Genomic DNA, 27,297 nt, shown 5'->3' on the forward strand with positions numbered 1-27,297 from the left:
AGAGAAGGGAACTGACACTGAGACATTAAAAAATGAAGATGAAACTGGATTTAGGCCTACGTGAAATTCTACAAAGACATTGTATGGACAAGTACTAGGACTGTGGATTTTAATTCCAATAACTAATGAAGAAATTTGACGTAAAAGATTTGAGTTATTATTATTATTATCCACCACTTGGTGGCGGTAATGAACCAAAACATTGTTAACCAACCGCCAGAAAACACCAAGAAGAAGAAGGTCGCGGTTCGCGTCCTGTGCGCTTTGACCCATGTGAGTTTCCGTACTGCTGAGGCGGTGTTGACTGATGTGTGAGTAGCTAACTAACGTTGTCTTCATGAGCACATAGGCTGTTATGATCTCTACTGGAAATAAAATAAGACTCGTGTGTCTTTAAATGTTAGATAGAAACACATATTTGTAGCTTTAGTGGTAGAGAGCTTGAACGAGCATGTGGTCATTTTTTAATCGCGCTAGGAAACAAGGCTGCTAGTTTTTGAGCTAATTTGAACGCTAGCGATTTCTATGCTAATTTTCGCACTCAGTATCCCGACAGTGATGATATATAGCGACAACTACCGAGCACATATTTAAGAATAAAAGATGTTTGTATCTGGCTGCTTGACAATGAAATACATATATTTGTTTCTGTTGTCTTAAGTCTGACTATACAGGTAATGTAGCTCACACAGCAATGAGCTACATTACCTGAATGTTAAAACTACAACTGGGTTAGAAGTAAGGCTCAGTAATGCAGTTTACTTTGTGTTAACAGCAATAGTGGTTTAATTATAAGTCAAAAGTTGATGTTTCAGGTCAAAATGGCAGAGCTAACAACACTGGAGAGTCTGCTGGAGATGGGTTTTGACAAAAACAGAGCGTGAGTCACACCATATCCAAAAATCATCCTGGTTATAATTGTTCCACAAGTTGACACAGCTACCAAGAAAATGAAAGTGAAACTGTTAAAAAAATGTTTAGAGGACCTATTTTAACTTTCTCTCATCATGTTTTCAGGGAAAAGGCCGTGGCCAAAACAGGAAACATGGGAATAGAACCAGCCATGGACTGGTGAGTCAGTGTTGAACTGCCCAGATGATGAAGAACTTTTAACCATCTGGTAATCAACGAAGCAGTTTTGCAGCTTTTTTTTTTTTTTTTTTTAACTGTTCAATTTTCTTTTCTTCAGGCTAATGGAACATGAGAACGACCCAGATATCGATGAGCCCTATGTGCCACCTCCGGCAAACGTCCTTGGAGGAGCAGCAGACAGCCAGTCCACCACGGATCAGCTGACACTAACAGACACAGCTGAAGGTCAGGAAGGAAGAAAAAAAAAAGTCACCCAGTGATGTGTCAATGATGTCGTCTCGTCGACTCTTTCTCTCTTTGAACTCATGTTTTCTCTCTTGTGGTTGATTCCACCGAGGCAGTTTCTTAGTTTCTTCACCTCTTAGTGGATTTCTTTGTCCACGCTGATTGTGAAGGTGTTAAGTGTGTTAGGTTAGCAGTAGACTTCTGCTTTGATTAGTGGTCGAGAGTGAGACATTACAGTACCAACCTCTGTTTCTTTCTCTTTCTTGTGTGCTTTTGTTTTCACTTCAGGGACCGCTGGTGGAGACAGCGCCCAAAGGGAACTTGAGGAGAGTTTAAAGAAGCCAATGTCGGAGGAGGAGAGACTAGAGCAAGTTAGAAGGTTTGAGTTTACTCAGCACAGACACAAAGCATCCCATCTGTACTGAATGTCCAACCTACCGCTTCTCCTCCTTACCCAACAATGTTAACATAATTAGAGAAAACGACAACTGATTTTTTTTTTTCCATTCCTTCTTCTTCTGCTTAGAGAGATCATAATGTGTAAGAAAGGTTAAAAATGCTAAACGCCTGGTCTTTCGTGGAAGTAGCTGAATTGTTGGTGTTTGTTTTTCAGGCTGGAGGATCTGATGCGGGCTAAGCAGGCAGAGAGAAGAGAGCGAGAGCGTGCAGAAGAGTTGGAAAGGGAGAAGCAGAGGCGGAGACAGGGCCAAGAGCTTCAGCAAATTCGCCAAAAGATACAGGACGATGATATGAAAAAACTTGCTGATCAGCGCAGGAGAGAGAAGATGGAGGACAAATTAGCAAGGTCGGAAACTCATCCTCTTTTTGTTCCACCCAGCTCCTTTAGAAGTTTCTGGTGCTCTTCATACATAGACAGCACACTGTAGAGGACAGAATCAGAAGATGAAGATAAAGTACAGACACACAAAGACAGTTTAAGTCTCTTCAATTTTCCTTCTTTTAAAAAACACTTGTGTATTTCAATGAGGCAAAAATTTAAATTTATATGAAAAAAGTGAAATGTACCATCCTAATAATCAGACGATCTTCACTTGATCCCCAGTTTTACCTTTTACCTTATGGTGCAGAATATGCTGGTGAACACAAGCGAATCAACGGCCTTAACTGTGAGTGAGATTCTTGTGAGGAGGGGAGGCCGATACCATCACGTTCTCTGCCTAATGATGATAAAGTTTAAGACCTGATCCTCGGTTTATCCCTTGCCATAAGTATCTCGATTTGATCACACTCAGTTTCATGATGAGTTGAGTCTGTATCGTCAAGAGTATGGAGTAGATGAAGCAAATTTAGCAGAATGTTAATTTGAATGGACTCTACTCTGGAGCTCAGACTCAAAAAAAATCGAATTTGAGTTTAATGGAGTGTGATTAAGGTCAAATAGTTTAGTGACATCTTTAGACAAGTTGATCCCCTGATAGGTTCAGCATCCTATTTAATTTTATATTTACCTCTGATATGGCTAGGTGGGTTATTAAAGCTGGGAATCTTTGCTGCGTACAGTTCTCTATTTTTTCAGTTATTAACTTGTCTTTTTGTTCGTCAGTAGTGTTAGGTAGATTCAATGAAGCTAAAAATGAATCAATCTTAAGGTCGTCACTCATCTTGTCCGAGTTCTTTCAGGGGTTGTGTGAAGTTGCAGGTCAACTATTACAGAAGATATTGATGTTTAACAGTATGGAGAGAGGCCAGAAATTAAGAGGTTTTGTTATAGTCTGTAGTTTGTTAAAGCCGTGTTACTCACTGCAGATATTTGGAATGTAGGAATATTTATAAGATATATATATACATATATATATATATATATATATACATTTTTACCTTTAACAAAACTGGGTTTTCAAGATGGTAGTGGACACTTCCTCCCAGAAGGTACAAGTATCTGATCCCTTAGACTGTCAAAGTATGTAAATCTTTCGACCTGCTCTACTTTCTTTATGACTCTCACTGAGCTGATGTGTTTCTGTCTTTCAGGCAGAGGGTTAAAGACAAGATTGCACGAGACAGAGAGGAGAGAGCACAAAAGGTAACTGGATCATTGGGCTCTTTACTCATCCTTTCTTACCTTCACACTTCTAATCAAAACATCTTGGAACCAACAACCGCTTACAACAATATATCTTCTTTTAAACTTGTTTAGTTTGGAGGTGTTGGAACCACCAGCACGGCCACATCGTCACAGCCAGCTGAGCCCAGTCCTTCATCACCCACCAGTCACGGACCTCCACCCACTAAGAAGGAGTATGATGAGTCCAAGATACAGGTACAGGCTTCAGTTACAATCTTACTCCTGAATGTTGCTGTTCTCTCCACAAATCACATTTTGCATACAACTGTTGTCCATCCTTGTATCAAAACAGCACATTTAGAGACCTCACTTGTTAACATTATGTCAACAGATATCCATTACGAATCACTACATTAGCTTATTTTCTACTTTCTGCTCTGAAGGTACGCCTGGTGGACGGCTCGACCCTTACAACAGTCTTTAAGGCTCAGGAGCCGCTGGCGGCAGTGCGTGTCTACATTCAGATGAACAGCAACATACTTGAGGGTCAGGACTTCACGCTTCTGTCGCCCTACCCCCGTCATGTCTACACTGAAATGGACATGGAGAAGCCCCTCAAGGAACTGGGTGAGCTAAGTTTTATTTTCCACGATTGCCTTCATCTGTTGAGCACTATTTTGGCCCGTTTCGACCCTCAGCATGATTTTCATTTCTGTTTTTTTCTTTGTTTGTTTTTTAGGTCTGGTGCCTTCAGCTGTGCTGGTGGTTGCCAAAAAGTGAGAACAGGATGACCTGGTTTTTGAGCCTACCTCATCCCCTCTGCATCATCAACTAGAGACAACAGACACAACACTGATCTGGGAACAGAGCCACAACCTTTAAGATTCACTCAATAAGCAAGCGAACTGAACTGAAGCAGAGAGATTTGGTTTGAGGCTGCATTCACATGGCGTTTTAACTGTTTTTAATCAACTTTTTGAAAGTAAGAATATAAAACTGATTGGTTAATTCACTGAATGACGCCTCAAACTCGATATAGGTGGTTTGTGTACAGGGGGGGTGGAGAGTTATTCCTTCTCACTCAAGAGTGAAGTGAAGATTGCTGGCCTCAAACAGATATTACTTTCAACGTCACATAGAAACAATACACTAAAGAATTCAATTTTATCCTGATCCTTAAATAGCAAAGTACCACATAATTAGTACTGAAACAGTTCTGATATTCCTGATTTTGACATATTTTGCCATTTTTTTAAGTTAAAATATATCAAAACTTCTGTCTGCATCATTACAAATCTACTTACAATAAAGCTGACTGAGAATTACGATGGTGGACTGCATTTCTTTTTACAAGTCATACATGATTTCATGTTTTTCTTTAATCCTTAACACGGGTCACTTTTTTCACCAGAACTAATCCTGGCATTTTCTTCCCTTGCTCTTAATTCATATGGAGCTTCAGCAGAAGTGCGAGTAAACAGACAATCCACACAAAACAACTCTTTTTGACACACTATAAAACACCTTTATGTACATTAGAAAAAACAAATATCCTATTCTGGAATGGTAAAAAATATCAATCGTCCATCAGCTGTCAATTTCAATAAAGCTGGATGCCTTTAAATGTGGAGCCAAGGGGTTGCTATCAAATACAAAAATATTTCCAATTAAAATGGAGACACACTAATGTGCTGACAATGGGTGTCACGGTATCCTTTCATCATCAATCGTGTCCATCAGAAACAACAATCAAAAATGACAGAAATTTTTAAAAGACCTCAAATGAGGTAGCCTTTCTTTAAAAAAAAAAAAAAAAAATCCAGGACAGTGAGGTTTTTCAGAGGAAGGACGGTGAGGAAAGGATGCTGGGATGTTTTTTTTTTTCCAGCAGGTGGACCTGCAGCACTGTAAAGTTCAGTTTGATGTTCAGCTGAGAAATCTTCCCAGGTCCAACTGATTTAGTGTCCAAAACACTGTCAACTCTTTTAGCTGGGAGGATAGTAGCCCTGGTTGTAGTTCCAGGTGTTCTGGTAACCATAGCTACCGTACTGTGGCTGCTAGAAAAGAAACCAACAAACAGGCAATAAGTACACAATATCTTAAATATAACTTGTTAAACCAAAATCGTTCAGATTTATCATTTAAGGTGCAAGAGGATCAGAAGAATCAAAAGTCTATTTTCTAAATGTTGCTGTTTGGTTAATATTTCTAACCCTACCTGGTACCAGCTGCTGTATGCTCCATAGCCGGCCTGTGCACTCATGTCGGCGCCCATCACAGGAGGAGGAGGTGTAGTGATGGGGACGTGCGGCATGGTAGGTGGGACTTGTTCAGACACATCAGCAGCAGAGCCGTCATCGCCAGTGCTGAGCTTTTCTGGGTCCTCGTCCCTAAAAAGCAAATACGTTTTTCAGGAATAAATGTGAATATTTGTTTCACAGCAGACTTCAAAATGTTATTTGTCTTCAACAGTTCCTCCTCGGCTGGGAAAGATAAAATGATCTTATCTTCAATTTCATGCATCAAGTGGAGGTGTACAGTACAGAAAAAAACAAATAAAAAATAAAAAACTATATATATGGAGTCTGTATATCCTTCTCACCCGTTCTCTGCTCCTCTTTTTGTTCCACCCAGCTCCTTTAGAAGTTTCTGGTGCTCTTCATACATAGACAGCACACTGTAGAGGACAGAATCAGAAGATGAAGAAACAGTAAGATGGTGAATGGTGTGTGTGTGTGTTTAAGAGCAGCTGTAACAACCGAATTCATCCTGGAATAAACATAGTATTTCAGATTCTGATATGGTACCATAAGGGTAATTATGACCAATCAGAGGACTTCTGACCTTTGAATAGAGTTGCTGTAGTCCTCTGCAAACTGCAGACCTCTCTGTGAGAAGAGGATCTTGGTGTGTGGGGCCAGGGGAGCTGCGAGAGCTCGCGTCACACACTCCTGCACCGCCTCAGTGGAGGCCCAGGGGTCCCCCGACACCTCCAGCTCCAACAAGTTCAGGTGCAGTTTGTCATTGTCCTGAGGTAGGTAGGGGAAGACAGAGGAAATCAAAAACTAGAGATACTTTATCTTTTAATTAATAAACATGGATGTATGAGGGGGATTTAAGTTAGCAATGTGCCCAATATAATCTATTTATCAAATGTGAAGTGATGAGTGCAAATCAAACAGTAGATGAAACAATACAAACATTACATTTAAGGGCAAATTTGGGAGTGTGGGTCACTGATCTCACCGGACTGATCTCCAGAGCGTCCTGTAAGATCCCGCGGGCTCTGCTGGGGTTCCTGCCCACCTTCAGCAGCAGACGAGCCAGTTTGATTGAGTAGAAAGCGTGCAACGTGGGATTCTCCTTGGACTCTGCCACCGCTTCCTGAAGCAAGGCCTCCGATTGGTCCAGCTGACCATCTCGTCTTTCCAAAGCGGCCCTGCGAAGGCGGACGACTGCCAACCCAGGCAGGGTTTTCTCCAGGGCCTCCAGCACTCGCCGAGCCTCTGTTAGGTCACCTGGTGGAGACGGTGGGTGGACAAGGATTTTTAATGAGTGTGGGAGGTTCATGACATGGGACACAAGTGTCTTTAAGAGTAAGATTAAGTTCTATTTTTAGATGGCTTTGCCATGAGGTGTTTTTTTTTAATGGATCATTGATCCCCTCTTCCCTTGTTTAACCTATTTTAGAGTCTGTAGATTAGAGTCACTCAAGTTTTAGTTGCACCAAGAATAGGCTGGAAGAAGAATGCAAATTTGTAAACATGGACTACAAATTAGAATTAAGAGATCATTTATTTTTAGTCTACTTTGACGCTTCTTTACTCAATGTGTAAACAGCTCTTTCAGTGATGAAAAGATGCTTACACACCTAAAACAAGTAGTCTTGACTGTTAACCCGACAAAGTAAGACTGATGAAACACATTTAAAATGTCACTGAAAGAAGAAAGGGATTGTAGAGTTTATGTGATTTGATGTTGTCTTACCGTGCCTCTCCTCAAAGGTGGCCCACTGCATGTGGATGTTGGGTCTGTATGTCAAGTGGATCTCACAGGCTCGTTTGTAAACAGCCCGTGCCTCGTCCACACTCTGAGCCTCCAGGTATTGAGTGTACTGAACGACAAATACAAAGATATACAAACACATTTATAATATGCCCTTTTTTTGTGTGCTTTCTCTTATTGGTCCCGTCCCACACACTTCTCTTCTTACCCTGTTCCAGAACTCCTCATACAGAGCGCAGGCGATTAGGCAGCGCTCAAAGAGGATCCGAACCCTGTGGTCGTCATGGGCAACCCCAGAATCCTCTGATCCCTCCTGTGGCTGGGCTGTGACCTCTGACTCCTCTGTAGCTGCCTCGTTTTGATCTAGAAGAAGAAAAACAATGTGAAACTGTGGTCTCTTTCAGATGTCTACAGGATCCCTGAGAGTGTATGATATAGTTGTGAGCTTTGTTGTTTAGTCACCTGAAGTAGTGTCTTTAGTGTCCTTGTTCAGCTGAGCAATCTCCCAGTCCAGATATGAGTGCCATGACCGCAGCTGAAGCCGATCTAGTGGCTTGACGTGGAAGTATGGGCGTTTAATCTGCAGCCAATAATAGAAATAGTTAGCAACTTTATCAATAAAAGTACAAACTAATTTCAGCTCTTTTCTTTCAGCCATTTTTTTCATTAAAACCTTGAAATAGCAATGATTCTACTGTAAACAATTTCAATGCCAAGAACATTTAAATTGGTGATATTTTAGGTCTTGTGTAGACGATGCAGACAAAAAAGGAATTCAGGTTTTCTGGTTTGTAGAACGATTTAGCTCTTCAGGCCCTGGGATTACAGTAACAACTGTTGTAAAATGCACAGCAGCTGCTTAACATTTTCTTTTTTTTTTTGGATCAAGCATTTTGATCCTTAATCATTTTTGGTTATTACAGACTATCTGAGTTCAGCTTCTTAAACTGCATCAAAAGGGGCTTTGGTACACTTAAATTATATGAGCCAAAACTCTGGAATCAAACTGATCTTACATTTCTATCATGGACAAATGCCTGGAAAATAAAGTTTTTCATGCCATGATCAACTGACAGAGTCGAGCAGATTGGGAAAAAAAAACAATACATACAGCATCTTCAAAGTTCCATCTCTTGCGGACTTCTCCTTCGTTGTCCTGGTACACTTTGTCCCTTCGAAGCAGCACTTGTTCCCTGATCTTCTGCATCAGTTCCTCCTATACAGAGACATTATCTTAAAATTTGACCGATGTTTACATTTGTGTGTTCATACAATAAATATTGGAAGAATTTTCTGATTGAATACACGATGGTACTGACAGTGTCTGTGCCCTCTGGTGTAGCAGGCTCCTCCTCCCCCGGTGGTCTCTCCTCCTCCTCCTCCTGGGCCTGTTCAGCACGCTCTGCCTTCTGACTCTGACGACAATATGTCCTCAGCTCCTCGTACTCCTCCTGGGTAAGCACCTCTTTGGGCTCGTGGCCGTTCAAGTGTTCCTTGAACCTAACAGAAGGAAAAAGGTAAGGAGGTGGACATAAGAAGAAAATGTTGAAAGAGGGGAAAAAGAAAAAGCAGGTATTGGAGCCAGAGGAGAAGAGGAGGATACCCAGGGGACCAAAGTTGATTTAAGGGTTAAATAATATAAAAGAAATGCTGGTGTGTGTGGTCTTACTTGTCATAGTGGGTGTTGTAGAGCTGGGTGGGGACTTTGAGGACTCTGTCTAGGACGGCTGCTGCGTTCCTCATGTTCCCCTGTTCCTTCTCCCACTCGATGTAAAGATCCCAGAGCCTGTCTGAGTGGAAGTCCAGACCTGACGCTGCCACCGCATCCTCAAACACACTAAGGGTCCAGATTGGAAAATATTTGAAATGTCAAAAAAAGCTTCAAAAATGCCAGCTTGATTGCCGTCCAGTGGTTTATTTTCTTTAACTTCTAATCTTGCATGTGGTATAAAAACCTACGCAAAAAAAAAAGCCCAGTTAAAAAGGTGTGTGTGAAAGTGTTCATCTACCTTCGAATACGTGTAGGTGAATCATACAGGTTCATGTCCAGTGTTCCCAGCAGCAGATTGATGTAGTGGATCCACAGATCTACACTTAGAGGGATCACCTTGAGACCTTGAACACACACCTGGAACAACACACGCCAAAACCATGAACATTAGCATTTAAAAACAGGGGAAAAACATCTAAATACACTTTTTTTATTTTATTTTTAATAGTGTGTGGAAAAAGAATCAAACAATCGTAAGCTCTTTTCTTCTGCCTTACCTCCTCTGCTTTGTCTTTATACCCGGCACGACGCTCCAGATCAGCAAATTTCTTCCAGTAGCCGTAGCAGAGGGGGTAGCGAGCAAGGAAAGCCTCTAGTGCTCTGCGTGATGCTGTAATGTGACCCTGAGAGGATGAGGGGGGAAAAAAGAAGTGTAACTGTCACATGGAGCTTCAGCAAGCTACCACACTAAGCATGGCCTCATGGGGATGCTAGAGACAAACATTTCAAAGTTTGAGGATGTCATGCCCCACTACTGAGATTCATTGTGTTTCCTGCGATTGTCTCCTCTTTCTCTCCAGTAAAAAATAAAATAAATCAACACACACACACCTCTTGCTCACAGTACTGTAGAAGGTCGGTCCAGCAGGTGAAGTCTTGAGGATTATCTTGGGCAGCCTTCCACAGTCGCTCAAAGTCTGCAGGCAGTTCTCCCTCCTCGTCCTCTGCAGCTTGGGGCATGGAGAAGGGAACAGGCTCAGGGCCTGCCGAGGCTTCAGGTGCCTCAGCGGCACCGCCGTTTTCTCCTGACATCTCCTCCATCTCAGCTGGTGGCGGCATAGGAACCTCAGACACCTCCATGGCTGAAGACAGGGCAGTGAAAGGTCATTTATAATCCCATTCACACACAGCAACAAGTACATAGTTAAAAGTCAACATACAGGTTTGCACTTGAATGCTTTAAAAGTAACCTTTGATTATTTCATGCTACCTGTGGAGTCTGACCCTGCTACTATTCCCTGACCAAGCTACCTAATTGATCAGTGAGTCAGACATTACTATCTGGCATTCACCATCAATGAATGAACAGAAAAAAAACACAAATGCCATCGCCATTTCAATTCCCCACCACCACCATTTTCAACATGACAAAACAATTTTCACACAAATTAAATGATGGAACATATTCAACCTTGCTAGACTTTCACAACCAACAACTCTTCATTGTGTTGACATACGGTGTAAAAGAAAACAGACACTTGAGCGCCTCTGCTTAAATTAAACAATAAAACAGACAGAAGCAGTGAACACTCTTGGGTTTTTTTTTTTTTATTTGTGGAAAAACACTCATCTTGATTTATGACACCGAGCTTTCTTTACGCTAGTTTAAAGCACTTTTTGAGACGCTTATTTTGAAAATGTAACTAACCTCTACAGGAGACGCAATGTGACATCAATAATAGACTTTTCAGTTCACCTGCTTCTTGAACAGATTCATGGTAAAAGGTAATCATAACACCACACATGGATGCTGCATGTCTGAGTTATTAGTAGTCTTTTTTTAGTTAACCAATCACACAGACTGAAAAATGTTGTTTTGTTTGAGAATCCTCTCAAAACAAATTCAATTAAAAATCTTTCATATTTATTGTGATTATATTGAGCAATCTAAACAGTTTAACGTGAAAGCAAACTAACTACTGCCCCCAGGCTCACACATTATAAAAATCGACAAAACAAAAACTAAACAGGTCGTTCAAGGCTTTTGTTGTTGACATAAACAAATCTGTGTTTCATTCATCAGAAGCTCAATGAAATGAAACTCTTTGTATTGACTTCAGTGTCTTCCAGTAGTTTTGGACATTATTAATCTACTTTGAGACCAGATGAGTGAAGCAGCCTCACACTACGCTGTTGAACATGTGATAAATATTTAGTTAGAGTTATTTAAGACAGCACTGTTTCGTGGTGTTTCGTGGTGTATTGCAGTCACGTTAGCCTAGCCTAGCCTGTCATACTTGCCGTTAAAATAGGTCGGGTTTTAGCATTTATTCAAAATTCTTCCAAATGAAACAAAAACGATTGGTATATTTGGAAGAGAAAAAAAAGTGTAATATAATTTCATCCACGTTTTAAAACTACCTGAGGACTCAGCGAGCTCCCCGTTGCCGCTCATCTCCTCACAGCCCTCCGCTGCCATGATGGAAACGTCGCACTGACGTCATCGACGCGCGACAAGACGCAGGTGTTCTGAAAATACGTTCTGTGCGGATTAAAGCACACACCGTAAAAAAAAAAAAAACGTACTTGTTGATATTCAGAATCAAAAACGTACTGTTACGTCATGGTGAATATGGAGATAATTAAAAAGTAAAAGCCAGTTAACATAGTAAATACTTTAGTGTTGCCAGTTTAATCGAATTTTCCTATTTTTTATTCCACACATAATTTGTTGTCAACCAGACTTTTTGTAAGCACAACTTTGTACATCAATGTCATTCTTCTTGACATGTAGTCATACAGTTTTGTTTTAAATGTATACATTTTTATTAAAACATTTTTCACAAAAAAAATCTCCTTTTTAAAGACTTCAGATAATCATTTCATTGTGACTGATTTTTCTGCATAATTCAACACATCCTACCTGGTCACACTCTGGTTTAATAGTTTATGAATTATTTTAAAATATGTTGTGTAAATTTAGAAGGTTGCAATCACAAGCATACTATTGTCACCAACATTTTTCTTTGTAGATAACTTCATGAAAGTTAGAGTCTTTCCACCTCTTAAATTAATTTGATTTCAACAGGACTATGTTTAGAGTTTTTTCTTGCAACACAATTCCTTTTTTTTTTTTTTTTTTAATTCCGTAGTAAATAAAAATAAAGATTTGATTGAAGGCTCAGCATTGATTAAAATTAAATGTTTCTTTAAATGATCCACCACCCAAAATATTTTGTTTGAAACCAAAGTGGCTTTAAGTAAATATGAAACACCCCCAAAAAACAACAATGCATGAAAAAAAATACAAAAACAAAATGTCACAATAAATCCAGAGATGTAATTAGGTTATTGTCTGACCTCGAGTTAAACAAAAAGAGGGACTTATTTTAAATTTGGTCAACTTTATTTTCACTTGGTCTCATCTCTTTGAGTACATCCGACAACTTTGATTGACTGCTGAAGTCTGCTCCTTCACTTTTGTTTGTTCCAATTCAAGCCATCGCCAACAAAACTGTAACAACACGTACATTTAGGATCATAAAAACAATCAAGGAGACAAACTCATAGAAAAACAATACTCCTAGAAAGTGGGATGAATTGACTAGTCAGGACACCATGCAGAGTCTCCAGACTATCATTTCTATATTGATGATCACAGAGCATTCATTTATTTTGTTAAGAAATCTACTTTGTTAAACAAAAACCTTTCAAAGAGTAGTTTTAACCTTTTCAGAAAGATTCCAAATGACAAACTGGAAATCCTTCACTGCCCTGACTTCTAATAACATGAAAATCTAAACAACCTTGAAATCCTCTATCTTCCATAAGTGCATTAAAAATAATCTAGTAAACATTGCAGAGAAAAGAGCTTGGTAAAACAAAGAAAGCACATCAACAGAATGATCCACACACATCAGTGGTTCAGTCCCCTGAAGCGATTCCCATTGCCAAGTTAACACATAAGATCAGCTGCTAAAAAAAAAAAAACCCTCTCTGTGCAGCAGTTTAACAACCTGATTCAGCCCACAGTGTAGAAATAATGATGAATCATTTCCATTCACACAAATTCCACAAAACTTCAGGGAAAGGCAAAACAAGAATGGACTGGAAAGGAATGGCATGGAAGATGAATCATTTCGATTTCTTGGCATTAGGACAATTCAAGTAGTACTTTTTTAGAGCCACACAGCTGATTGTTGGAAAGCCATCCCTAAGTATATGAAACAGGGTATGAGCAAAAGAGGGTTGAGCTCTAAATGATAGAAAGACAAATGGAATTTTTTTTTTTAAGAGCATCAGGTTATGCAGTTATGGGGAATAACCAGCAAGTGGAGCGTGTGCTTTGAATGTGAACCTTCATTTTAGATAACAACAATCCTCCCACATTGATCTTTCATCTCCAGCAGACAACAAAGTGAACAATTAATTTTAAAAAAAGTGCCTGGATTTCTTCTTTCTAAAGCCCAAAGATTTATTAACATGGCATGATTTGAGTTACTTAATTTTCAACTATCTGACAAACATAAACATAATTATCTATCTAGAAGTAACCCTTTTTGTTAGGTATTAAAAGTGTGACTGAACACAAGAGAGACATGGCGACATGTGGCTCAGGTCTAACAGGTCTATGTGTGTGTTTGTGTGTGAATGGATGAAAACTTGAACTGTGTGTGTGTGTGTGTGTGTGTGTGTGTGTGTGTAAATGTTCTTTATTGTCCATGTGTTCACTGTCCTGTTTTCCTGCTCTTCGTTCATTGTCAGTATCAGTGCCTTGTGTCTGTTCTCTCCTGCTGTTCAGTCCAGCTCAGTCATTTGCTCCTCCTCTCAGTCTTCTGTCTCCATGGTTACTGAAGGGCAATGGTCCAGTCTAGCCCTGCATTCATGCCAGGCTTGCGAAGCGTCAATACTGACATGGAGGCGTCAAAGTCGAACTCTACCTGGCTCTCCTGACCGTCTGCAAAGCAGAAAGAGAGAATTAGAGACATTGAACATTCAGAGAGATAAAGGCGTTTGAAAAGGAGATTTCTCTCTCTGAAAGCAGGTAGTAATTTTTCCCATAGAGGGGTCTTTTATTTGTGTAATGTACAGAATGTTGATCTTAAATAAGATGCCAGTAAATATCAAATGATATCAATAGCTGTTCCAATACTATGGCAACAAACTATCTTAAATGGATATATATGTGTTTGTATGTATGTTCAGTGAAACTGTTCACATGAATTCAACCCCTGAGCCTTTGTATTCATTGCACTCTTACAATTAAATTGATACCAAACCTGCTCAACTGTCTCATGTGAATAAGCTAAAGACTATTTCAACAGAGCATTCAGTTTTTTACTTTTCTTGGATTAATCTGTAAGAAATAACACGCGAGAGAAATGCTGTATATAGCACATACCAGGAGTCTTCAGGGTAACCTTGCTGGGCTTACTGGCTCCCAGGATGACAATACGTTCAATCCAGGAGCGAGTGGAAAACTGGGCATCTAGGGCCAGGTTACTGTGGGGTAAGCAAAAACATGGATTAAATATGAGAGTGGTTTTGCAACCCTGTTTTAAGTCATGTTCTCCTTGTTTTTATTACTAGAACCCTTTCATTTACAGTGTATCGCTTGTATTGTTTCAGCAGTCATTCTGTATTTTACCGTCTTACTGTACCAAAACAAAGAAATAAATACAACAGAGAACATCTATCACTCACACAGAAGAGAGGATGTTGTTGGCGAAGGACAGCCTTCTGTAGATAAACTCCTTTTTGTCATAGTTGAAGGTGTGGCCATCATCTATGTAGAGCTCACCCACTGCAGCTCTCTGCCAGATAAAAGGTCAAAGCATTTAGATTGAAGATATGCAGTATGACAAATGAGAACAGGTCAGCGTAGCAGTAGGTGATATTTACCTGGAGGTTGAGGGCCACATGTAAAGTGTAGGGGTCGTGCTCCATGCAGGTGGAGGACCTACGAACTCGAAGCTTCCTGGGAATAATGGAGCCACCGCGCTGGAACACCGGGATCTGAAAAGAAGAACAGAACGCCGTGTTTTAAATCTAGAAGGAGAGAGACAGACAATTGAAAACGTAAGAAGGCTGCTTAAGCACGGGTATCTTACTGAGCTCATGGTGACAGGGATGTAAAGGTTCTGAGCCCCGTTATGCTTCTGGAAGGTGTGGACGTCAAACCAAACCTGAGGAACATACAACATTTAAGAAGTTTAGGTCACCTGAATCTGCAGTCATGTTACTGTCACCATTCCCTATAACAAAAAAAAAAAAAAAAAAAAAAAAAAAAAAACTTTCTTAACAGAACAAAGTCTAGAAGGAAAACATCTGTATGATGTTTTAAAGTCTCCGTGCCGAGCCCTCTTACCTCGTCTTTGCCGGGCAGGTAGGCGGTGACTCCCCTGGCTCCCTCCTCAGTAACTGGGTGCACCAACAAGTCTCTCCCTGCAGCGGAGTAGTGCAGCGTCAGTGGATCAGATAATATTTTACAATTACATCTGCCACACTGTAATGACTGATTTCAAGTTTTCATTCTAGTTTGTCCTCGCAGCTCATCCCACGCTTAACAAAAGGAGAGCAACAACCAACACATGTCAACATGATGTCACAAGAACAGTATACAGTTTTCAAGGTGGCCATATTTGGACCACTCAGCTGCAGAGATTCTGCATGTAATTTAACCAAGAATAAGTGTGTTGTGTTTAAGTTTTGTTTTGTGTTTTCAAGAAAGTTACCAACACTATTCAGGAAGTGATCTTGATTAATCTTTTAAAAACAAGGTAGGGTAAATTAAAATCTAAGTTTAGGTATTTGGTGTCTCACCGATCAGGAACTCGTCATCCAAAGCAAAAGTAGCAGGATCCTGAGGATACTCCACCCACAGCGGTCTGCGACAAATATGTAGATGTGAGCTGAGCTGAATAACATGAACTATATCCTTATGTGTGTGAAAGCATTCGGCCAAAATTTGCTGTGAATTCAAAACAACTACAAAATGTTAAATTTTGGATAATTACAGAAATGTGTAATTAAACGACATCAATACACCAGTTTTTAAACTTCAATATTCTTCATACTATTTTATTTTTCAAAATGATGCTGTAACAGGGTTTACGTCATTACACTTTGTTTATAAATTATGAATTAGAAAAATGATTTGCTGCCTTGAGTATTTAACATGAATAAAAGAACTCTAGTCCTCACCTCATAACGGGCTCTCCGGTGTGGTGTGTGTTGTAAAACTGCTGGTACCAGTAGGGCAGAAGGGTGTAGCGCTGGCGCACAGCTTCACGGATCAGCGCAGTGTTTTCTGGGCCAAACAGCCAGGGCTCACGGCGCGGTGTGTCCAGGTGGGCGTGAGCTCTAAAGAACGGCTGGTAAGCCCCGGTCTGGTACCAACGCACCAGCAGCTCAGTGCTCGGCGTCTTGAAGAAACCACCAACATCAGCTATGACACAGATGGAGTCTGGGTTAGTGTCAGGTTTAGACAGCCAATATAATGAGATGAGGAGGTTAAATTATGGAGGGGAAATAATGCATGCTTTGACATAAAAGACCTGATCTGATTACTAACGCGAGCCTCATACATTTTAAATTTAACTGCATCGAGACCATCGTAACACCATCATGAGCTCACCATGGTAACACCTCATGCAGCTGATCTGAGAATGTTCCTATGACAACATGAAAAAACACTCTGGGGGGGTATCCAAATCAGATTATTCTGAGTGCACTCATTTTAATGGATGCATTTCTTCCTTTAAAACAGAAGATGCTTTACTATCACAGTCCTGCTTCACTTTGAGTCAGTGCTGTGTCTCTGTGGCGGTGGATCTTCAGGCTGGTTGGCTATTTGACGTGTTAATGAGAGTATTGATGCATATTCTTATCATTAGAGCTACATTTAAACTGCAAATCACCTCCTTGATTTAGAAAGGATGAAAAAAATATATAATTTGAACTAGCTGAAACAATCAGCAAATAAACAGAGCTGACTTTTGACCTCATAATAAACCTTTTTGTTTCTCCTTATAATACAAGATACTGTAGAGCATCTGCAGCGGTTTCTATATTTACACAAATCACAATAAGATTGGTTCAACTTCCCGTGGTCTTAATAGTATTGTAAAATCTTGAACAAAAACAGTTTGACTTTGAGCTCAGCAGGTTGTTATTTGACCATGACCCGATAGACAGACTGTATGATGATACTCACCACCACAGAATGAGATTCCAACCAGGCCCAGGCTCAGACACATGGGGATAGAGATCTTCAGATGGTCCCACTCAGCAGCGTTATCTCCCGTCCAAACAGCACCTACAGACACCAGCACACACACACACATTAATCACCATGCGCTCAAAACCACATACTGTCTCTTAGAGTTTGTACTGCAGCTACACTTTTAATTGGCATGTAGAATTAAAACAGTTAGGAGATACTACTTCATCATAAAATGTGACCTAAACTTCCCCTTTCTTTTCATCAAATTCAGTCAGTTGTACACAACTTTAATTCATTTAAAAATATTGCCTGTGTTTTAAGGAAGTCCATTTGTTAGTTGATGTGATGCGTTTACTGCCGCACACAGGATTGTGTGCCAAGAAACGGTACGTCATGCAGTCTGCAAAATGCAACCAGCTGCAGTAGTACATTCAATATGTACTTGGACATACTCAATGGGGTATTGGACTGCAGTCTAAAGTTCCTCTGCTAATGTAGCTTGACACAGAAGGTTTCAAACATATTTCCCTAAAGTGTTAGATGAGCGAATACCAAGTAAACAGACGTTACAGTTAATGAGCTGTAAGAAGCTGTAATTGGCTTACCGTAGCGCTGTGACCCAGCAAAGAAGGCTCTGGTCAGCACGAACGGTCTTTCAACTCCTCCGGACCTCTGGATAAGACCCTCCGCAGTGGCCATTTGCTGCAAGGGATAGTCAGTGGGGTATGAGGAGTATTTGAATATCTCATCTGATTTGAGGAGCATCTTTAAATTTTGTTTTAAAAAGGATATTGGACAATGACAGTACAATAAAAACAAACTTTTTTTGAATCATTATTGTCCATATTCTACTTCAAATGTTAGGAAATGTTAACAGAGCAAAATATACAATATTGTTTCATCCGTCCAAAGTCTCCAAATGTAATGAAAACAGATGATTTCATTTTATTTTGTACTAACACAATGTACGAGTCGATGAACAGTCCAGCTACAGACATGCATAACTACTTAACCAAATGAAATACAAAGAGGATTAAATGCAAACCACACATTTGTCACACCTGTACATTGAACAGGAAGTTGTGTTTTTTTACACAAAGCCAGAGACGAATTGCGCACTCACCACATAGAAGCCGTAAATGTTGTGCACGTCACGGTGCTCCCACTCTCCGTGCACTGCATCCTTGTGCATGGTGACCTCTGGCCCATTGAAGACCGAGGGCTCGTTCATGTCATTCCACGTATAAAGATTCTCCATAGAACCCTGGATGAGCGACAGAAATTGTGAACATCAGACTTTATTTATATAGCCGCTTTCAGATAAATTCTATTGCAGTTCAAAGTGCTACAGAGGAGCAGAGAAGTGACGAGTCTGACGGCCAGACAAACCATATAATACAAAAGGTACCATACTGAATTCAAAAACAGAACTCAAACTTGAAGGAAATCCACAAATTTCAGTTCTTTCAGCGACTCATAACAGAAGAATTTGGATGTAGATATCAACTCCAAGGGGAGAATACAGTCATTGCTATTTGAAGAACTTTTAGTGCCATTTCCTTTGTAACTACAAGATTCTTCCGCCTATTGTCTGTCTTCACAAAATAAACCCACAATTAAAAAATAGCTACAGTAGCTCAAAGTGTAGTTTACACTTATTAAAACTAACAGGTCCACATTCATAGTTTTTAAAGTTTGAACTGAGATCTAAGTACCAAAAAGTCAACTGGTTCAGCACTCCAAGTTGTTGTTTTTATTGCCACACAGACACCTCCAGCAGATTCCCTTCTTCAGCATGTATCAGGCAATGTTTAAAATCTTACACTGGTGGGACTAATTCTACATGTCCACAGCATTTACCGATCAATCCCAGCAGGGGGAGTCTCCACCTCACAACTCAGTCACAGAGATCATGAACAAGCAGCATCAATGAACTGGCACTGTGAAAGCATCGTGTGAAAACAAGGATAGTCTCTCCACAGGCTTTTACTTTGAAAATCAAACTGAATGCATATTATGTTGGATGCATGACGAGTGCTGCATATCAGACTTCAGCAGTCAGTGCTCAGGCACATTGTGTCCATTAGTTCACCAAAAATATGAGCATGTTTAAGCATATTCAGGCACATCACTGAAAACATGGATACATTCTATAAATAAAAGTAGTTTATGCCTTTCTTATGCAGGGGCAGGATGTTTGCCTTGAGGGGGCGGGCCAACCCTCCAAATGAATGGTAGGGGAAACACTGAACATAGTCCCTTTAAAGGCTCATAGTCCCTGCAGGGTAAATATAATGACCCTGAATGTTGCAGATGAAGTTTGAGACATTTCACATACAATCAAACGATGTCCTTTCTTATAGTATGCTGGCATAGCAACGGCCAACATTTAATTTATTTTTAGACTAGTTAAAGAAAAGTGTCCTTAAGACTCACCTCATACTGATCATATGCAAACTGACTGGCCCACCAGGCTCTCATGTCCGCACGGGTGAAGTCTGGATAGCCGGCACTACCTAATTGACATCCATCCCAAAAAGAGACAAAGGAAGAACAGAAAAGAAATTGAGAGAAAATGTTCATCTTAATAATAATAATGATAGCACTGAGACATTTTCTATACATGTAAGGTGATTGATGTTGAGTTTCCAGTCACTCACCAGGCCAGCACCAGCCCTCGTAGTCTCCACCATCTTTGTTCTTGATATAGAAACCCCGAGATCGGATTTCATTATGGATCTTGTAGTTGCTGTCTACTTTAATATGAGGATCTACGATGGCCACCATCTGCAAAAATAAAACATAAACATCTATCAACAGTTTAAACATTCTTACATACCAGTTAAAGGGGGATGGAAAACAGCAAAATTGACACTGGAGGGAAAAAGCTCATGAGAAAGTGGATCCTGTCATTGTCGGCTGGTACAGTGATGGGTTCATCTTTCATCTGTACCTTGCGTTTCTTGTCCATCAGTCCCTGCAGCATCTCCTTCGGTGTTGCAAACTTGTGTTGATCCCAGGTAAAGTAGCGCTTGCCATCTGTGTGCTCGATGTCCAGCCAGATAAAATCATAGGGGATGTCGTGCTCGTCAAAACCAGCATCCACTGTCTGCACATCTTCCTGGTCATTGTAGTTCCAGCGGCACTGATGGTAGGCCAGAGCAGCCAAGGGAGGGAAGGACTGAGTGCCTGTGGGACGACACGAGAGGAGAGGTTCAGAAAAAATGGTCAGTTAAGCGCTCGGCTTTGAAACATTTCTTCTAAATACCAGGAAATCCTTGCACTGGAAAGAAGGCTTCAGGTGTTTATCCATCTCCTACCTGTGAGAGAGGCATACTGAGAGAAGATATCTTTGGGTGTCGGTCCTAGCATTATGAAAACATCAATGATGCCACTTTCAGAGATCCAGCGCACATCTGTCTGTGGGGTCTCACTGGAGCCCTGCACATAATCCAGCATTTTCCCAAACACAGTCTGGAGAGAGACAAAAATCAGAGTGTTAGTGAATCTTTTAGGAACAACACAGGGTCAGGAAATACAAAAAGGAGAAACGAGGGACATACCTTTCCAGCTGTGTTGGAGCTGATATCAACCCAGGTCTCAGCAGCATTAAGCCAGAAGATACCGGTGGTCCGCTGTGCACTGTGGGCCAACATGACTGGGACAGCACCGTAAAGAGCCATAGGGTTATACAGCTCGTACTGGAACACGTCCAGGTTGTACAGTCGATAAGGATCTCCATTGCTGAATCAAAAAAACATGACTTTATCCAACGGAACATGTTTGAGATGAGAGAATCTTTAACTGTATACACACACGTTCACCCATCATTTTCTTTTATTTGAGGTATGACTTTTCGTTCACACTTACTCTGTTGTTTTGAGCCTGAGGGTGTCTGCATGTTCAGGAATGCCATAGACATGCTCCACACCGGGCCATGAAAAGTCTAAACTAATAGCAGATGGACCTGTGAGGTGAGAGAAAACAGTTATTAGTTAAAGGGAAAAAATGTGAGAAAGTAATAAGAGTATTAACCAAATCTGCCTTCTACAAGCTTTCAATTATATTGACCAAAAACATGATCTCAAACAAGACTCATTCTAAGATACATCACTGAAAACACATCACTAATACACACGTGCAGACATAATTACACTTTTAATTGAGGCAAAAGTAGCTAGAACTTAAAATGTAAGTCGGACTTACCATTAGGTTTGCCGTCAGAGTGAGATTTAAATGTTTCCTCCCACATCCCGTCTTCTTCTTTCTCCTCCTCTTCTTTCGCTTTCTGGCAGGCAAACCGAGAATATTGACATAAATGAAGTGCGATATACGCTGACACATGCAGAGCATAGAAGTGGTGTGTTAAAGTAAAGGGGAAAAAGAGCAAAAAAGGATAGATGATCTTAGTGTGTCGTACCTCAGCCTGGTTTGCTGAGTCGGCCTCGTCTTTCTTCTCGCCCTCGCCCTCAGCCTCTGCCTGACTGCTCCATGGCACAGAGAACGGAAGGAGAGGTGAGGATTGGAATACAAGGGGGAAAAAAGATGTGTCAAAGTCATGCCATCGTGTGAAAAGTGACAAAATATAGGAGTATAATTACACTGATAAAAGAAAAAGGACATACAAATTGGGAGATTGGTGAATGCCCCCTGACTCTACAATGACAACAAACAAATGCTCTACATGGTCCTCACTTACTTAATTCTAATGAGAAAGGAGACTAGGCAAATCCCAACTTTGTGGCTATTTAAAGCTAATCATCAAGGGACAGGACCTCAAGAGGCTTCAGCAATGTTTCACCCACTAGGCTCCTTGCAGAACCAGCTGTTGCTCCATATTCACATTTCAGCGGAAAAACAAGACACACTTTTTTTTCCCTTTTACTTGGGGTGACTAAGTTCAATTTACTAAGGCAAACAGCACTCGGTCAATACCGTGTGCTTAGCACTACTATGACGTTGTTTGACTTCAAATCGACAGTAAAAAAAAATAATAAGTAAGTCAGTGCAGCACATCTGAGGATGTTATCTTTATTTTAGACCTCATGTTCTCCTTTATTGGCAAAAATAAGGAGGCAACATTACTCACACTTGAAGAGGAGACTGCTGACATTTCAGACACAGATTTGGGTATATCATGCTAATACCAGCTAATATTTCAGTAACCCGTTACTAGCCTTGAGCTGAATTGAAGAGCAGGGTTCAGGGCACTCAAGGTTATTTATATATTAACTGTACAACCACAGCTGATACAAGTGCACTCACATGACATCATGCACAAACCTTTCTGGAGCCACAAATGACTTTTTTTTTCTTTTCTTTTTTTTAAACATATAGTCTCACAACCAAACACTAGTAACAGAAAAATGTTTCTAGCATCAGTCTCTAAATTAAACAGGCTCTTTTTTGAAACCTTCAGGCCATAATGTGAATGCCAACAGTAGTTAGTGTTCACGGTAGATCAGATCGAGGCTCAAACAGCGTATTTTGTACTAATGGCCTAACTAAATCTGAAGGCTGATATTCTATCTCAATAGGTGTATTATTGTACAATTCCTTCATTTAGCCTCCATTAATTATAGCAGCACCGTTAACATCAGCACAGGACTGTTACACCACCAAGACAGAAATGTTGCTTTTCCGCTATAATGAGAGTATGACTTTACATTTTTAAAGATGAGCCAGATTTGACCATAAAAGTAAAGAATAACCACAAAGAGAGAGTTTGCTGTTCTGCACTGAGTAATCATCGCAGTAGAAGAGACACAAACTATTTGGTGGGACACAGACTTCATGTGTGTTAAGGCAGAAAATCTTCATCTCAAAAGGGTCCATAGCTGCTGTCACAAGTTGTTTATCATCTCTAGCAGTTATTAATGATCTCAGCTTATACATCTGGTCAAGATACATACATTGAGCCATGCAGGTGCATTGTTAGATCTGCTGGAGTGACAGTCTACATACATAGATGATTGATTAAGTTAATAGGACACCGATCCAACCAGAGAGTGGGGCACATTTTAATCAGTAGTAGAGACAGGTGAACCCACATGATTCAGGTGAATGTTTTTTTTTTCATGATCAGGATGATTTTTTTCTTTGTTTCATGAAATAAGACCAAAAATCAACAAACGAGAGGCTATCACTTTTTAAATTAACCTTCAACAGCATAAGGATGATAACAGGGGTCTAAGGTGACCCCTTCAATCTGGATTCAATTAAACACCAACATGCACACACTCACCCACATCCCTCTCTCACGTTCACACTTCTTTGAGGGTAAATACTGTACTCGGTTTGATGGGAGTCCCTACATTCTTTGTCACTACTGGCAGCATTAGCACAAGGAACAGAATACACACTTACAAATCTTAAGGGTCTTTACCTAGAGAATACCCTCTTGATATTATCCCACACGCTAGCCACTGTGCTAGTTACTTTATAGGAGAAACTAGGATGATAGGGAGAAGAGGACAGAACAACGAGTCAGAGACAATACTCAAAAAAAACAAACCATTTCATGGGAACAAAAACAGAAATCATCCACTGAGTGAGGATGTGGATTCAAAAGAGAGGGCTGGCATTTTTAAGCGTGTGTGCATGCGTGGTTTTCTCACGTGTCCTTGCGCATCCTCAGGTGCTCGAAGGCTAGCAGGCCGCGTGAGTTCAGCGACATCAGCACCTCCCGGCCTTCCATGATGTCCAGTCTGAAGGGCCTGGCACTGACAATGACCCTCTGAGACTCTACCCCCAGGGACAACACCACCCCGTTCTCATCCTGAGACAGGAGAGACAGGCTGAGGGACAGAGAGGAAGGGACATTTTGGTTTAGAAAAAGTTAAGACAAAAACTTGAACTCTATAGTCTCCTCAGTATCTTTGTTCTTAAAGCTGTAGGTTCTGTTTCTTATCAGACTGCGCCGCTTTTTAAAAGCGTACAGCCAAAAAAAAATCCAGTAAGGTAACAGTAAACAACACCCCTGGGAAACTTACGGCTCAGTAGGTGGCTCTCTGATGAGCACGTCTGGGACCTCATAGCGAGGCTTAAGGGGCTTCAACTCGTTAATCTTCACCCTTGTCATGTTTCCCTGGAGACGGTAAAGCTCCAGCAGCAGACGCACCTGAGAAAGAGAGAGAGATGTAAGAGTTTTAGGAGAGGTAAAGAAGAAAAAAGGATGAAGAGTAACCTCTTTAGAATGTCATTATGTCTGAACTTCAACAAGTTTTTGACCATTAATGGATGTACCAACTTCATTTATATAAACACATTTAAAACAACCAAGGTTGACGAATGCGCTTTAGAGGGTATAGTTTATTTTATGTACCGTAAATATATTCTGTTATTTATTCTCTTCTATTCACAGTCCTGTGAAGGCTGTTTCGTCATGAGTTTTTTTTCTTACCACTGTAACTTTTGCTGCTTTGCTCATGCTCATGATGGATAGGCCGGGTCTTTGTAATACTTTCACCTGCTTTTTGTAAAGTGTCTTGAGATAACACTTATGAGTTGACGCTATACAAATAAAAATTGATTGATTTTTATTTGTAGTCAATTGTAGGCTTTTTTCCTCATCTTTTTACTGCTTTAACATTTGAATGGTCCCCGTGGGATCAATAAAGAATTCCCTTATAACCACTAGAGAAGAGCTCAACTTGGTTCAGCCGAGGGTGTTTTATCTTATTTCCTTCACTTGCTATAATCAGCATTTATGTTCGATTACACAGGAAATGCTGCTTTTGAGATGACATGAATATGTCACAGATTTTATTGATGAGAGAAAATGGCTTGAAATATAACTTCCTTTTATAGTTCCTATTTTTTTAAATTTACCCACGAGACCGGATGTTAAGCAATCAATCCTAATGATGTTTTCACTGCTCCTCTTTGTGGGATTTACCTTATTGTTGTCATTGGTGAGCTGCAAGGTGAGTCTAGTCTTGGTCAGCTCCATGGTCTCCAGCAGGGCTCTATAGGGAGACTCACCTGGCTTCAGCGCTCGTTGACGCCTGTTTGAAGTCGAGTGAACATCAGTCGGTGATATATCAAAAAAATGTTTGTGCTTTTCTTTGACAGACGTTTAAGTTAGTTAATTTGTGTGTTTTTTCCATGCACTCACTTGCAGAAGGCACTCTGGTCACAGGTCTTAAAGTTGCCCTTGTCCACAGCCAATGTCCCACTAAGACACACAGCCAGCCACAGCACCAAGACAGCAGCCATCCTACAAAAATAAAACAAAGAAACAACATGAATTCAAACAGGCAAAGGCAACTGAAAGCTTCTCATCCAATTTAAAATGTTGGTAATGCTCAAATACATTTCAGACAAGGACCTAGTCAAGAAGTTCAACATGTACAAACCACACACAGACACGGACTTTGGTCTGTGTGTGAGCGGCACAAAACGTCACAATTTCCCGTTTTCTCATCCTGCAGAAGTGAGCGAACACTTTCATTAAAACAGACCTCCTGTTTTCAAACTGAACCGTGCTCCTGTATCGTACACTGTAACCATTAAGGCCTGTGTGGAAAGACTCAATTTCGACCTTCAAATTGATATCACAGCCGGATGATCTGACGCGCTTGAACTGATGCCAGGATATAGCATTAGTTAGCTAATGCGGGCTAAGTTTAGCGAGCATGAAAATCTGAAATTTGAAAGAAAACAGGAGCAGACAGGCGAGAAGGTATCATTTAGAAACCTTAAAGCCCTAGTCTTTAACAGAGGGCTTAGGACAGTTTGTCTGACAGCATTGTTAATCACGCCGGTGGTTCAGGATATCGTGCTAACCTGTCAAGCTGCTAATTCAATTGAAGGGACCTCGACTTCCCCGCTATGATTCTTCCTGGTGGCCTTCAGACCCAGAGAGATCACGTTTGCCGGCTGAACTTCCTTAGTTTGTAACCACGGTGATAATCTCAGCCCGCCCGTGCAGCGATACTTTACCAAACAAAAGATGAATTCACGTTGAAAGAGCGGACCTGCTTTGTCTTACCTTTCAGTGAAGGTGGCCATCTTGATTATGCTCTCACATGACTCCGCCCATTTCAACTCCGCAACAAAGATCGTTAAAAAAGTAAGATTCAAAACAACTGACTCAAACATTTATTTAGTTAGACCAAAGATGATCATTTTAATAAAAATGTGCCTAGTCATGTAATTTACACGATTGTTTTTTTGTTTACTTTATCATGCTGAAATATTTTCTTATCTGATTGATAATAAAGGGAAGGTGTATGAATATATTAGATATGCAGCCATCCTCTCAGGCATGGACACGTCATCCCCAAGCTCCAGTGAGTGAAGTACACATTTGTTCTGGATTTGTTACACACTGGCTGCCCGGGGTTGATTTCAACCAATGCGTCGTTCAAGCGTGTCCAAAAAAAAAAAAGAAAACATAATCGGGAATGTGCATGATGTTAACATTTTATTACAAAAAGTTCCCAACCAGTGAATCCTATCATCACCGATTTATTGACTTTTCTACTTTTCATCCTCAAACTATGGAAGCCCATTTCCGCCAGTAAAAAAAAATAAAAATGAAAATATTAAAGTCTCATAATTTCATTTTATCTAATTATTTTGACTTTTTATCTCATAATTTCAACTTTTTATCTCATTATTTTGACTTTTTATCTCATTATTATAACTATTATTTTCATTTTTATTTTTTTAACTGGCGGAAATGGGCTTCAATATCAAACACATCCAGTTTAAGAAAAAAATTTTTTATGGTTGACATGCCATAATAAAGCTATAGCTTGTGATATAGCGTTTCAGGACACTCACATCTCATTTGGTCACTCGTCCAAATATCACAAACTTGAAAAATGATCAAGATGATTAGAACTATTATAACTCTCCTTCGGTGTATGTTTAGATATGTAAAGGACTGTGTTTTTTTTTTTCACCTTATTCCACTCATAATTCATCTCCTGCGTTTATCAATCTTCTGTGTGTATAGCATGAAGGGTCGACTAACATTAGGTTCTAAAATGACAAATATATCTTGAT

At 40.3% G+C, this 27,297-nt stretch overlaps 4 protein-coding genes across 5 annotated transcripts in view; 1 reads left to right on the top strand and 3 right to left on the bottom strand.

Annotated features, from left to right (window-relative positions):
- The window catches only part of mrpl18 (mitochondrial ribosomal protein L18), a 48,510-nt gene extending 44,899 nt beyond the window's left edge, over window positions 1–3,611 (bottom strand). The window contains exon 1 of the mRNA XM_061048262.1: window positions 3,602–3,611. The gene's annotated coding sequence lies outside the window, so the exon portion shown is untranslated. The remainder of the gene's footprint in view (window positions 1–3,601) is intronic.
- Window positions 230–4,668, top strand: ubxn1 (UBX domain protein 1). Its single transcript, XM_061048260.1, has 10 exons — window positions 230–311; window positions 816–880; window positions 1,018–1,071; window positions 1,190–1,317; window positions 1,606–1,696; window positions 1,931–2,122; window positions 3,310–3,361; window positions 3,476–3,598; window positions 3,787–3,970; window positions 4,083–4,668. Exons 2-10 carry the CDS (start codon window positions 822–824, stop codon window positions 4,121–4,123), a joined length of 924 nt encoding a protein of 307 aa, XP_060904243.1. The 5' UTR covers window positions 230–311; window positions 816–821; the 3' UTR covers window positions 4,124–4,668.
- A 481-nt stretch (window positions 4,669–5,149) lies between these two features.
- si:ch211-114c17.1 (pre-mRNA-processing factor 39) lies at window positions 5,150–11,586 on the bottom strand. Its single transcript, XM_061048256.1, has 15 exons — window positions 11,481–11,586; window positions 9,951–10,201; window positions 9,617–9,742; window positions 9,358–9,476; window positions 9,018–9,185; window positions 8,668–8,848; window positions 8,460–8,564; window positions 7,811–7,928; window positions 7,557–7,711; window positions 7,331–7,457; window positions 6,590–6,861; window positions 6,188–6,372; window positions 5,946–6,020; window positions 5,562–5,733; window positions 5,150–5,400 (listed from the first exon to the last, which is right to left on the bottom strand). The coding sequence occupies exons 1-15, from the start codon at window positions 11,536–11,538 to the stop codon at window positions 5,329–5,331; spliced, it is 2,184 nt and encodes a 727-aa protein (XP_060904239.1). The 5' UTR covers window positions 11,539–11,586; the 3' UTR covers window positions 5,150–5,328.
- Window positions 11,587–12,443: 857 nt separating this feature from the next.
- ganabb (glucosidase II alpha subunit b) lies at window positions 12,444–26,268 on the bottom strand. 2 transcript variants are annotated; one of them, XM_061048263.1, is made up of 25 exons: window positions 26,071–26,268; window positions 25,400–25,501; window positions 25,181–25,289; window positions 24,276–24,403; window positions 23,901–24,080; window positions 23,669–23,734; window positions 21,704–21,767; window positions 21,490–21,571; window positions 21,154–21,250; window positions 20,847–21,027; window positions 20,604–20,757; window positions 20,237–20,472; window positions 19,944–20,070; window positions 19,720–19,799; window positions 18,407–18,547; window positions 17,889–17,985; window positions 17,275–17,376; window positions 16,263–16,506; window positions 15,882–15,946; window positions 15,427–15,503; window positions 15,170–15,244; window positions 14,961–15,074; window positions 14,763–14,872; window positions 14,461–14,561; window positions 12,444–14,016 (listed from the first exon to the last, which is right to left on the bottom strand). In XM_061048263.1, exons 2-25 carry the CDS (start codon window positions 25,498–25,500, stop codon window positions 13,907–13,909), a joined length of 2,841 nt encoding a protein of 946 aa, XP_060904246.1. In that variant the 5' UTR covers window position 25,501; window positions 26,071–26,268; the 3' UTR covers window positions 12,444–13,906. The 2 variants fall into 2 exon arrangements, with proteins under 2 accessions (XP_060904246.1, XP_060904247.1); XM_061048264.1 differs by lacking the exon at window positions 23,669–23,734.
- Window positions 26,269–27,297: the final 1,029 nt, after the last annotated feature.

This window comes from Labrus mixtus, chromosome 10 (assembly GCF_963584025.1).
Source record: "Labrus mixtus chromosome 10, fLabMix1.1, whole genome shotgun sequence".
NCBI classification, from domain to species: Eukaryota; Metazoa; Chordata; class Actinopteri; order Labriformes; family Labridae; genus Labrus; species Labrus mixtus.